The 13,697-nt window shown below is 42.1% G+C and overlaps 1 protein-coding gene across 1 annotated transcript in view; it reads right to left on the bottom strand.

Moving 5' to 3' along the window:
• CALCR (calcitonin receptor) overlaps positions 1-12,205 on the bottom strand; it is a 107,155-nt gene extending 94,950 nt beyond the window's left edge. The window contains exons 1-2 of the mRNA XM_070471532.1: positions 12,125-12,205; positions 11,713-11,939 (exon numbers count right to left, since the gene is read on the bottom strand). Of these exons, the coding sequence (XP_070327633.1) occupies positions 11,713-11,742 (30 nt within the window). The 5' untranslated portion in view covers positions 11,743-11,939; positions 12,125-12,205. The remainder of the gene's footprint in view (positions 1-11,712; positions 11,940-12,124) is intronic.
• Positions 12,206-13,697: the final 1,492 nt, after the last annotated feature.

Raw genomic sequence — 13,697 nt, 5'->3', positions numbered from 1 at the left:
TTTTTCCCTCCACATCATTAAAACCCTATATATCATGAGTTTCTGACTAATTTTCATGTAAGTAATCAAGATATGGTTTTGAAATTCTATTTAAAACTATGTTTTGCTAAGACAAAATTTTGCTTTTGTTTAGTAGAAATTGCACCTTTAGAATAATAGAACAAAGTTCTTGCATTTAACTCTGCTTTTTATGAATGAGATGTCAACTTGGCAAAGCACAATTTCCCCTTCTTATAAACCACAGTGGAATACTATCCCCTTGGGTGCATCCTATGACAGCTGGAGAGATTAAGATTTAGAACAAATCAAGAAAACCACTTCAATTGCTTTAATTTTCTAAAAAGAGAGAAATCCACGGACCCCCTGTTGAAAAAAGTTTAAAAGTGAAAGACATTTTACATTATTTATTTATTAAATTTATTTTACTGAAGTATAGTTGTTCATAATGCTGTGTTGACATTTCACATCATGATAACAACACTGACTGTTAAGCTTTTAACATAAACGTACAATAAACACATCTTTCTTTTAGGATTTACTTACTCTCTGAAGCCAGACCTCCTTCATTTTCCAGTTCTGTCCTGGGTTGGCTGTGTGTTCTTCCACAATAACTTACCTCTTTGTGCTTCCGTCTCCTTATTGTGCAAAGGGGATAATAATTGTACCTACCTGAGAGTGCTGCTATGAAGATTAAATATATTAATGTCTATAAAAGGCTTAGAACATTACTGGCCCATAGTAAGTGCTATGTAATTATTAGATGTTATTATAATTATTGAAATATTTCAATAAACCTATTTTATAACCAAGCTTCCTTGAAAATTTTTAATACATACTTTTCCTGAAAATGCACACTTTGTTGTGAATCAGATATTGGTCAAAGTTTCACATTTGACTTTGTTCCTGTCAGACACAACACCAACACTTAATTCCTAAGAACCTACCATGTACAAGTTGGTTATTGTGACACAAGCCTTTTTTTCAGCTAGTTTTGCATATTGCAGCTTGAAATGCTTATTGAAAAATCCTATTTGAACCAAGTTAATTCATGGAAAGTTCTTCAGTATTTTACTTAGAAATGCCTGTCTTTATATATAGGCAGCAAAGCAGGTAGGTGATAATCTTGGTTGGTAAAAATTACAGATTCAACCAAGGCTGTGAACAGAAGATATAATTATGAGTATTTATAAAAATGATTAGATTTTTTAAAGAAAACACATATCCTCCAAAGCGATACAGACTAAAATTAGCTCTTACAAGCCTGGATATGGTTCTGTCTCAGCAGGTACCAGACCCGTTTAGACTCATGAATATGACATCATATGGTCAATCCCACTGTGAACAGCTGCATCTAAAAGGAAATTTGAAAATGATCAAAAAGGACCACCTGCCCCAAGCCACCCTTGCATCAGTACTTAAAGTTCCTGTTATTATCTTAACTTTCTGAAAAGGCATATTTCCCAAAGATTTTCAGCAGGGTATTAAGAACTGGTGTATCACAAAAGGGTCTTGGGGCTGTGTAAATTGAGAAATGCTGTGAGGACAAGATTAAATGAATATATACCTTCATTTGTTAAATAGATATTAATCGCGTGCAGTAAATAAGAAGGATCAACAGGACAGACCCAATGGGCTTTATATTCTAATGAAGGTGATAGAAAAGAGACAGGAACGGAAAATAAAATGATTGTGAACTGTACTAACTGTTAGGAAATAATCAAGGAGCTGAGAGAGAGATGAACAGGGCAACACATACTTTAGAAAGCGTGACTGACTGTGGTGAACCTCTTTGAGGGAGTGACATTTAAGCTAAGGTTTGAAGTGAGGGAAGCAGCCAGATCCATGAAAATCAGTGAAGGAGCATCCCAGACCGAGGGAAGAGCTCATGTGAAGGGTGTGATGAGGAAAAAGATGTGTTGTGCTCCGGTGAATGGATCGAGATGAGTGCGGCAGACTGAGAGGTCCAGGTAAATGAGGTGGGAGCAATGAGGCTGGGACAGCCAGGTCACAGAGCGCCAGAGGCCACGACCAAGATTGGGGCAGCAAGGGCGCAGGTGTGCTGGGAAGCCCTTCACGATGATGCACAGGGGGAGACCTGCTCTGATTTGCACGTTAGGAGTTCACTTCAGGAGCAAAGACTACGTAGGGGAGGGGTGCAAGGCCTAGCGAGCAGGCCAGCCAGGAGCCAGTGGAGTGGTCCCTGCTGCCCGTGGAGGATACAGGGCAAACAGGACTTCGAAGCTTTGAATGTGCTCAAGTGTAGCCTCAAGCTGCAAATTTCATACTAAAGATCCAAACTGATTTGGTCAACTAACACGTGTCAGGGAATGCCAGGTTCAAGAATTACCTCCTGAATCACTGATAACACAATTGCTTTTTTTTCTTGTAGAGAGGAAGGGTTTATGCCACTACTAGATCATCTGCAGATGGCAGGGTTTGTAGGAATAGGGCAAAAGAAAAGCAATTGATTTGGGGGTGGGGGCAAAAGGTGGTTGAGGGGGAGACTGTGGAAAGATAAGTAGTGGGGCTCTTTCTTAGGAGAGCAGGTTTCTGGAATAAAGAGAGACACCATGAGTGGTAGGGCTTTGGGAAACTAAGGGAAGGGAGTGGCCTCCAGAGACAGGCTGGGCCTCTTATGGAATGTAGCCCAGGGCCATTCTTATTCATGTGTTTAACTCCATGTGGTCATCTCTAAGTACATTCATGCACATATTTGCCTGCAAATGTTCATGACTCCCTGCCCCTTTGCAGATTCTTCAGGGGGAGCACTGGACTTGGAGTCAGAAGGCTGGAGTTTACAGGGCAGCACTGTCATCTACTGGTGGGGAACTATGCCATCTCTGCCTCAGTCTGCTCTTTAGTAAAAGCGTTCGACTCCACATCAAAAATATGGATAAAATATTAGCTACCGAGAAAACGTATCGCATCATCTCAGATACTAGGAGTGCCTTTTCACAAATTAAAATGCAGCTGAGAGAGACAACTTCCAGTGTTGATATATGCTGACTCCAAGTTGCCACTACTCAATTCTGTCCCAATTATTAACATTTCAGTAGCTAAGAAGAAAGGCCAAGTTTCTCATTGAACTTCTATTCACTAAAATGATATATCTAATTTGCAAGATATACGTTTTCCTCATTGGAGGCAGTAAAATCATTCTTGCTTTGAATGGGGAAAAGAAGCAAGCCTGCAAAGTCTCATGGTTCCTGAATTGGCCCTTGAGCAACAGTGATCCCTCACCACTTTGCTGGGATTTTTTCTTTTGCCTTAATGCCATCTTTGCAGTCTATATGATGTTAGGGATGAAAAAGTGTTCTAATATTGTCCTGACCTTTTAGCCCTGTGGTGGGTCCAGGGAATGAGGTGTTAAAGCAATTTGCATTATTGTGCTCTCTGTGCTGTGAAAGTCTCTGAATCTTGGGCTAAAGAGATCCCACCTCAATGTCCATAAACACTGACATTTTCTACATTCTCCTGCTTGTAAGAATTCTGTCTGTCAGACTTAAGGTTAGCAACAAATAATTATGCTGAAGTTTGGGTTAATTAATGTATGAGTCGAGTCCATTTGAAATTTAAATTTGGCAGCAGTGAACTTCATCTGTCCTTTTTTCCCTTGTTGCCCAAGTTGACTTTATGAAAACCCACCAGAGAGGAAACTTCTAAAAAATGGCAGAACTTTCCTTTAAAAATTATTATCATCAAAGTGATAATTTTTTCCTAGTCTAGTCCTGGGGTAAGTGCTATTACTTTTGGGCTCCAGAAAGGGATAAATACAGTTTTCATAGTCAGCTGACACCAAATTCATACTTGTTTACAATAAATTAATTTGGTTAGTTCATAGAAATAGGCTGGGTCATATATAAAAGCTAAAATCCTAGAAGAACTAATGTCACATTTCACTTTTTCACTGCTGTGCAGGAAATTCCTGCATATGTACATAACTCCCTAGAATGCCCACTTGGCACGTGGCGTGAACCAGGGGAGGCCCAGGAACGCAGGCCAATGCGTCCAAATTCCTGGGCGTTGGTTATTGAGAGAGGCTTAGTTCCTGAAACCCTAGTGGGTGCGAAAACTGAGCTTGACACCTCCAGAGAGATGGACTTAAATGTCCACGGAGAGGTGCTCCCCATTCCATTGATTATTAAAGGCTCTGATCATTCAAGACAATTCATATATATGATTCTAATAAAAGATGTCTAAGTTGTCATCAAAATGTCATTTGACTGCAGTTGTGAAATAAACCAATCTTTTGGCATTAGGCAAACAGGTTTGAGTTCCAGCTCTGCCACTTCCGAGAAGCTTGGTGAGCCTCACTGGCTTTCTGTGTCCCTGCTTCCTCACCTATGGAGTGGGATCGAGAATCTTCCATAGGACTGTCGCGAGAAGTGACTGCACATCACTCTCTCCAGCACAGTAGGACTTCAGTGAATTATAGCTGCTTCATAATTATTTTATTTATATTCCTAACATGTAAAAGGTATTAACTTGCTGATAATCAGTTATTCAAACAGTTGAGAATTAATTGCTCCCAGGATGCCAGTCCATACTGGTAACATGAGAGAGGTCAGTTCTATTTTTTCCCTTTTCTACGGAAAATAAATACTACGTAAATAGCTTTTGCCTAGTGCAAGAAGCATGGGAGACATAGAAGAATCTACTTTGTGATTAAGAAAGTGTAAAGAGGCGGATGGGAAATGCTTCTCCATGCCTAAACAAAATGCTGTGCTGTGAATAGGTAAGTTCTGTTTTAAATGCTCAATGAAGAAAACAGAGTTGGCTCTTCTAGTCAACACCGACTCAATCTGGAAATAAGAGTGTGGGTGTAAGAAGCTTTGAGATGTGAATGGATTATTGATTTTAGAGAGAAGGGGCTGAAATCTGTAGCAATATTGAGCTGATACCATAAAAGAAGAAAAATTTAATCCTCAATGTAACAAAAATAATTACAGGGGGAAAAAAAGCATGACCGTGTTTAGGTAAATTTAACCCATTTCAGGAAGAGAAGAGATGGTCTCTTGTGTGTGCTGGATATGGGATAAATATGTGACTGTCTTTTTCAATATAGTAGGGAAATAAGAAAAAAAAACCCAGATATCCACAACAGAAAATGGAGAATAAAATGCCATAAAACAAATATTAAATGGTATACTTTGTGATCCAAAATTGGCATCTTTCACTTGTATAATTCACATGTGCGGTTTCTAAGTACACAAATATTCTGGGAGACACTTGGGTGCTGAAAGGTGGGTATTTCTAAATTGCAATCTTTGCAGGGAGGGGATTTATAAAACTCATATTTTTCCCCAATACACTGTTATATCAAAGAGATTAAGAGTTTATTTCAATGAATGAATGACAAAAGGGAAGAATACTTTATATACATAGAGGCACACACACACAAGTGTGCATGCAGGCTACCTCTGGAAGCCCCAAGGAAAGAGATATCACAGGGTGTGATATTATATCTTGTTTGGGAGCAGGGGAATTGACCACTGGAAAGACTTTAAAAAGAAGCAGTATTCAAGTTAAGCTATAGGGAATTGTTAAGATTTCAAAAAGGGGAGATAAAGTAAGGAGTGTATATCAAACTGATTGAAATTGTCGTGTACACTCAATGCTTGCATTTCCTCACTTCTCATTCTTAGTTAAATCCAGCTGCAATCTCTCAATCCTTATCCCATTTGACTTACTTGCAACATTGAGTCTAGGTGCCCGCCCACTTTATCCTCTCTGGCTTCCCTAATAGGGCATTTTCTTGTGTTACTTCCTTTCATCTAACCTTTCATCTCTATCTTTATTGCAGGCTCATTTTCCACTGACCCTTAAAAATTTGGCTTTCTCGAACGTTCTGTCTTAGATGTTCTTATTTTTCTGCTTCCTTTGGTCCATTCATTTTTGACTCCTTTTTTTTTCTTTTTAATTCTCCATAGGCTATATCCTCCATTCCTACACCATCAGCTGGAATAGATACATGATTGTCTCCCAAACCTGTACCTCTAGGACAGAATTCTCTCTTGAAACCCATTTCTGTATCTACTTCTATTGGACATTGCCACTTGGGTAAGCCAAATGCATCACATTCCTAATTAAATTCTTTATCTGCCTTTCCCAAAATATTACTTGTCCTATGTGAAGGACATGCATCTCTCCTATTATCTGTGAAAGAAACTTGAAATTGCTCACACAACCGTTCCTTTCCCTCATCTTTCCTAGTTCACATTTCTATCATTCATCAACTACCCTTGCAGACCGCTGTAAGCACCTGTTTTTTGTTTTTGGTTTTTTTTTTTTTTGTTTTCCTTTTTCTTTTCTATCTCCACCAAGATGACTCAATTAGTTTCTCCTCTCTGTTACTGCAGTAAGGTATTTTGATTAGTCCTGGCAAGGTCGGCAGGGTATGGGTCACAAGAGGCTTGCAAGCCGCTGTGCTAAACGGTTTGCATTTCGTCCTGAGGACAATGGGGACCCTTGAAAGAGCTAAAGGAGGACGTTTAAATAATCAGATCTGCCATTTTGACACATCAGCCTGGCTGAAAGATAGGCAGAGTATTGGCATGGAAGGCGGATGGATACAAATTAAGAGGAAGGCAGATTCCGTCCTGCTCTAATACCGGGCTGGCTCGGCAAGACTAGACCTCGTCGGAGCTGTGGGTGCTTCTCCCCGAGGCCTTAGCCTCCGCGCCCTGCATCGCAGGGTACCTCCTGGGTGCTTCCGGATACCCGTGGCTGCTCCCAAATCACCATGTTAGTTCAAGCCTGCGGGGCTTTTCACCGTCTGGTGTCCTGGCTATAACACAGCTCATCTCTTCCCCTGCTTATCTGGCTCATTGATTTGCCACTTAAATGCTGAATCATGTCCCCATTTCGGGTCACCACCCTTGGAACGCTTCCACGGGGTCTGGCTCCGTGTCGTTCCTCCCTGGGTAGCGCTCACTGGCGTTTCTCTCTCCCAGTACTTACCCCACAGGTCCGTGACTGTCTGTTGGGTTGGCTGACTTCCAGTCCCCCGTGAAGCCAGGAACTGTACCGGGCTAGGACGGCAATGGGCATTTAGTAAAATTTATTGAGTTTTTAACTATGAACAAAGCTGTGAGGATGATAATTTGTTAGACGTGTTACTGGGGAACGCTGAATATGTTTTGAAGGACTGGGGAAGGTGATATTTGAAACGCCAAATTCTGAACACCCAGACAAATAAAAGGAAAGGATTGGGGAGGGGGCTGCAGGAAAAAACTAAAACCAGAGTAAAGCAGCTCTGCAACTAAACCATTAATGTAAAGGGCCCCCCTCCCACCCATACCCCAATTCTAAGGCAATAGAATATCAATTCAAATTGCCCACTGAAAATTTTCATAAGGGCTCATTTTCCTAAGAGCTGAAAATGAAGGAGAGCCTGGATTCAATTTTTGTGGCATCACTATGGCTTTGGAACTGGAATTAGGAAGCTGTTGAGGCTTTCTACTTGGCTTAGATAGGAAAGATAAAATGAGATCACATCATGAAAGCTCTTCAATGCTAGGCTGAAGAGTGGTTCTAAGTCTTAGGCTCCCAGGGCATCACTGAATAATTATGAATACAGGGTGACAAAATGGAAGCTTAGAAAACAAGTCTGACTGTGTTGTATGACACTGAATGCATTACAGAGAGACTAAACGTGGCTGAATATTAGGGGAACATTTAAATATTTTGTTAAAGGTAATTAAAAAAGCTTAAATGAGAGGGGTGGCAGTGAAACTACGTAGAAGAAAAATGTAGCCTCCATGAGAAAAATCTGGAGTAGTCTTGAGACTTGATAAGACAGAAGCAAGATACACATTTGCAAACAGAAATTTTAATGAAATAGAATGGTTAAATACTGATTACAAAAGCAGAAAATATTTCATGGAGCCCGGTACTTTATTTCTTTGAGAAACAGCTCCTTGGGTTTAGAGTATTTGTATTATTCCTCTACAGAGAATACCAATTCATATGCTACTTTTAATAAAGAGAGGTTTTTCATTTGAACAAAGACATAATCTTATACTTCAGGTACCCAGAGGAACCCTGGGGGTATCCAGCAGTGCGGGTCAAGGGCATGGAGCCGAAGGCACAGTGGGAGAAGCATAGTCAGCTTCCATGAGAAATGGTCTTGCAGAGCCGGCTGGCTGGCTGGGTATTAGACACCTTTAACTGCACTCCTTGATCCACTCTTCTGACCATAAAATTTTTTTTTCTTTAAAGAAAAAAAGCACTGAACTACATTCCAAACAGACAACACCCTTTTTGGAAAAACAATTCAAGAAAACTGCACTTGCAAATATTGAGAAATAGATTCTGATGCCATTTTCTATCAATTCTTCCCCTCTCGATTCTTCATTTCTAAAATAAAATTATAAAAACTTAACATTTTTCCATATTACTAGTTTTCTACACTCATAAAGTGAAGCCAGAAACATAAATTAATATTATTTTCTGTGTTTTGATAGAATTGAAAACAAGTTAATACCATGGTGACAACATGAAATATTATCACTTGGTTTGTAATGCTCATTTGTAATTTGTTTTGTAATACTCATTACATAGACCTCTATAAGATCATATCAGTATTGAAAAGCACAGAGTGGTCACATAAAATAATGCTTTTAATTAAAATTAAAGTTGAATAAAATCTCATACCTGAGTGGAATATTACATATGTATTGGTCATTCTCTATTGACCTTGAGGACAGGTCATTATTTCTCTATGTAACTTCAGGCTTAATGGAATACTTGGAATATCATAAATAATCACAAATACTTTTTGAATAAATGACATTTAAAAAATATAGTACTTACATAGAACCTACTATGTACCAGGCACCTACTCAAAGTGATTTACAAACATTAATTTATTTAATTCTCATTAGAAAAACCCAATTTCATGAAGAGAATTAAGATGCACAAAGGTTATATAATTTGTCCCAAACCATACAGTTTCTTCTAGAAGATGGTAGAGTCAGGCATGAAACTCAAGAAGAGCCCTGTCAGAATCTGTGTTCTTAATTAATACTGCTTTGTGAAAAATGCTGTCTTTAAATAGATGTACATATATAAATATGTGTATTAACTATATTTTATAATAGCATTGAATTTAGAAGAAGAAGACCAGGGTTCAAATACATATTAGATTTACTCTGTGGCTTTGAACAAGTTCATTAACCTAATGGGTTAATTTCCTCAATTTCCTTATAGGTAAAATCAAAAGAAAAGCTGGTACCTCACAAGGCTATTGTAAGCTTTAAAGAAAATAATTTACGTGAAAATACTATAGTCGGCACCTGGGTTATGCTATTTGGTGTGCCGAAAAACATGGTACTATTTTCTTCTTTTCGGCCTTCAAAAGGGTACTTATTTGCATATTATACATCATATAGATCTTAGCAAAAATGAGATCAAATTCTGTATTTGGTAAAACATTGTTTTCAGTAGCTCTTAAAGCTAGAGATAATTTATTAAACCATTTTCTGGATAGTCAGATAAGCTTCAGACTCAATAACTTGTTTTTTAGGAAAAAAAATGTATATATATATATACACACACATATATATACATATACACACACATATATATACACATATATATACATATACACATATACATATACATATATACATATATATTTTTTCACCAGAAACCATTATGGTTTAAACATCTACGATCAAGGGGGGAAAACATATTTCTTCTATTTGGGCTATCAGGTTATAAATATTAAAATTAAAATTAGACCCACAATAGAACATATGGCATTTATGTTCCAAGACTCTCCGACATCACCCGACTCTACCAAACCTGACGGGAACTGCCTCAGTCAGTGGTTCCCAACCATGGCTGCAGATTACAATCACATTAAAGAAGCCATCACAATGTAAACCCCCTCATCAGATAATCTGATTTATTTAGTTTGAGGTAGGATCTGGGCATCCTTTTTTTTTTTTTTTTTGTAAAGTTCTTGCATTGATTCTAAATTGCAGCCTGAGTTGAGAACACTGGTTTAGGTTATCATTGAAAACATCACCAGTCTCTTATTTCCATTTCATTTTTATTCTAATAAAAACCAGCAGTAGATAATATTTTCATTCATATCAACATTGAAAGTATCTGAGAAGTTCACCAAGAATAGAGTTTTCTTCGACTCCGAGCATCATGAAACAAAACAACTCTAAGATTATTTATGTGTTCTTATGAGTAAGTTATAATAAGGATTTCATGTTTATCATATTGGGTATATTGGTATGGTCAATAAATAACCTTAGAGTACTTTACAAGGATTGACAGTTATTCTTGTGGCTATAGTTTCTGAAATTAACTGCAGATGAGAGGCATGGAACCAAAGCAAATCCCGACTGATGGATATTTTGACCTAAGTTAAAACACCAAGTAGAAATGACTGTCCATTGAGAATACTGACTTCAACTGCAAAGCTGTTTTACAAAGCTAATCACCTTAGACCCTCTCATAATGCCAGTGTAGAAAAGCAGCAATTTTGACCTTTTAAAGCCGGGTTCCAACTGGACACGGAGTAGGCTACCAACATGCTATTACAAATGATACCTTATAAATCCCACAACACTAAAACGATTCCTACAACACTAAAACCACTAAAATCCCACAACACTATAACATTCCTACCATTGTCTCTAATGGTAAGTGAAGGTTGCTCAAATATATGGACTATTTGTTTTTCTATTACCATTTAAGATACACTCAAACTTGGACACTCTGCTTTCTAAAGATTAGTTTCAGAAACTACGTGGCCACACTTTGGTTGATTTTGAACATCTCACTTTCCATCACCCAATAATGCAACAAATAACTTTGAATAGATGATTTGGTTCAGGTTAACAACATCAGTCAGGGTCTCCTGAAGATCGGCGAGTGAACCCTGCCTTCTAGTCTTGCATGTACTGTGTAATATTAGGTTAAAGCTTTCAGACAGAAATTTTCTTGGACAGTTCTGCAAAATATAGCCTGAATAATGGGTTAGAAATCTAACTGGATTGTTAATTTTTGACTTTGACTGGATTTCCTTGGACCACAAGGAAAGTGAATGTTTCAGGAAGATAGAACTAATATGTTAGAGCTTTTCTCGAAGTTTTTCACCCAGCCTTGGAAAGAGCGTCATGAAAAAAAAAGAGTACCCTTTTGGAAACTGCACACAACATATTTTTCCTAATAGGTGTGAAGAATGGCAGCTATGCATAAATGATTGTTGAAAATAATTCTCTGTAAAACATGACTTAACAAGTAATGCCATTGACTACCGGGCTCATTACCAATATCAAGAACAACCAAGACACATCATGTAGATGCCGTATCATCTGTTTGTTAGTTAATAAACATCTCTGAGGAAAAATCCACGCCGTTCAGCCCCTCATTGGGTAATTTGCAGACGCAGGAAGCTGAAGAATGAAACTTTTAAGGGAAATTGATATTACCAGCAGAGTAAAACTCACAATCAGAGGACTCTTCAACATGACACCCTGAGTTTCAGCACCTTCCCAGGACAACTAGCTTTCCTCTAATCAAGAGTAAGGAGAGGCGGCTGAGACTAAGCCGACCCTAATCAGACCCTCAAACATCACAATCAAACTGCAGTTTTGCAATCAAAACCCAAGGGACCTAGTGCGTCTCCCCCATACCCCGCAACATCCCAGAGCTTGGAATAAATCCCTCTCATTCCAAGACCCTCCTTACCTGGAGTATTTTCTCTGAGTTGCCCTCCATGGTGGCGCAGTAGAAGCCACGGGCGTTCGCAGGTGGTCGCTCCAGAGGCTCAGGAACTCAGGCTCCAGCGGGCATCTCCTGAGCAGGAGACGGCCGGCCGCCGCTGGGTGCGGTGCGGACGGTGCGCGCCTCTCCAACCCAGGAAGGTCCGAGAGCGGCGCGGCGCAGCCCACCCAGAGCCTGGGGGGCTGGCCGTCCTAGTGGAGAGAAAACTACGTTAGTCCGGAGCGCTCTCTGCCTCGCCCCCCTCCTGATTTCCTGCCACTTTAATTCTGCTTTAAGTGAGAGTTGATCCCTAACCCCAGCTTGTTTTATAGGCTAAGAGGCAAACTGCCTTATCCCGGCGCTTGAGTCCAACCTCCCCGAAGTCCAGGAGGCTCACCTTCCCGGCGCCTTCCCTTCCAGCAGTGAGCTGGGCGCAAACTTCTCCCGACTTAAGTCTTCTCCTGCCCGCTCCCCCGCCCTACCGGCCCGCCTCCACGTCCCCCTCCACCCCCCCGTGGAAGCCGAGGTGGCGGCGGAATTGATGAGCGCCAGCCCCCCCTGTCCCCGAAGCCTCCCGCCCCCGCCAGCCCGCTCCTGTCCCCGGAGAGGGAGGGGGAGCAGGAGAGCTCCGAGAGCCTCCGCAACAGCCCCCCTGCCCCCTGGTCCGCGAGTGGGGCTCGGCCCGCCGCGGCTGCCTTGCTGGAGTCCCGGTGGGGGGCTCACCCCACGAGCCCCCCCCGGAGTGAAAGGCGGCGTAAACACGAGGAGCCTGAGAGGGACCCGAGTTAGACCTTGGGGAGGGGGCGACAGTCTGGGCTGGGGGACGGAGGTAGCTTTTTGGGAGCCTTGTCCCCCTCCCCCAGAGGATGCCAATTCCGCAGGGGCGAGTTTCCAAAAGAACCCACCCCTAGAGATCGTGGCCCCCCCCAGCTCCTTCAGCCACTGCTCGGGGGACACACCACCTGGGCGCCTGCGGAGAGAGGGTCCCTAGTGGGCGAGGTGGTGAAAGTGAGATGGAGGTGGGTGGGGAGACGGTGGGCTAGGCACTGGGGTCCTAAGGGGAAGCCAGGGAAGGAGCTGGGATGAGGAGGGGCCCGTGGGGGTCCGGAAGGTGCTGGCAGAGCGTTCAGACTGGGGCAGCTGTGCGGAGCGGAAAGCGCAGGCTGGATTCGAGGAGCAGCGCCCTTCACGTGGGGGGCTGCTGGTGGGCACAGTGGCTTACCCGGAGTGAGGAAGTGAGGAAGACCGGGGTCTCCAGTGCCTCTCCCCCCCGCACCCCCCGCCACCCCCAAAGCCTCTGATGCGAGGAAGAGCCTGGGACAATCCGATTCCAGGCAGGGCACTACTCCGGCTGGCGGGAGCGCTCTGGGAGGTGGGCAAGTTGGTTCCAAGGACGCACAGACCTCAACATCCTTTAGCCCGCCGCTGGATAGAGCAAGGGAGCCGTGGATACTTTTTTTCCCCCCTAACTCTGTTCAAGGGACTTTGGGCTAAGAAAGCAGTATCTCGCCGTGTCCCGGGACTTCGAGGTGGCCGTGGACCGTCCAGGTTACCAACGTTACCGCACTCAGCAAAAGAACTAAGGGCAACAGCGACCAAATAGGACGGGAAGGAAGCCGGCCAGAAGCACAGCACCCTTCCCGGCACCGTCCGAGTTTCTCCTAAGCACTCAGGCGTCAGAGGTGCCCTGTGAGTGGGACTGCGACCTGCACGCATCTGTCCTCTCATCCCTTCCCTGGAGAGATTACACTCTAGGCAAAAGGTGCGTGTGCTTCTGTCCTATTTTGAACTCCCATTTCCCACCCTCGGGGGGACTTCGCGCGCCCCAAATTCATGTGATTGGGATTTTTTCAGGGGGAAGAGAGAGTCCAGGGTCAGATGGGCTTATTAGGGGTAAGGCAGACCTTATTAGGGGTTTTGTTTTCCCAGGCTCCTTCTCCCCTCCATAACCCACCCCACTTTGCTGCCAC

The sequence above is a fragment of the Odocoileus virginianus genome, chromosome 1 (assembly GCF_023699985.2).
Source record: "Odocoileus virginianus isolate 20LAN1187 ecotype Illinois chromosome 1, Ovbor_1.2, whole genome shotgun sequence".
In the NCBI taxonomy this organism is placed as follows: domain Eukaryota; kingdom Metazoa; phylum Chordata; class Mammalia; order Artiodactyla; family Cervidae; genus Odocoileus; species Odocoileus virginianus.
Note: the sequence above shows the minus strand (reverse complement) of the source record. Positions and strands in the feature narration are given on the sequence as shown.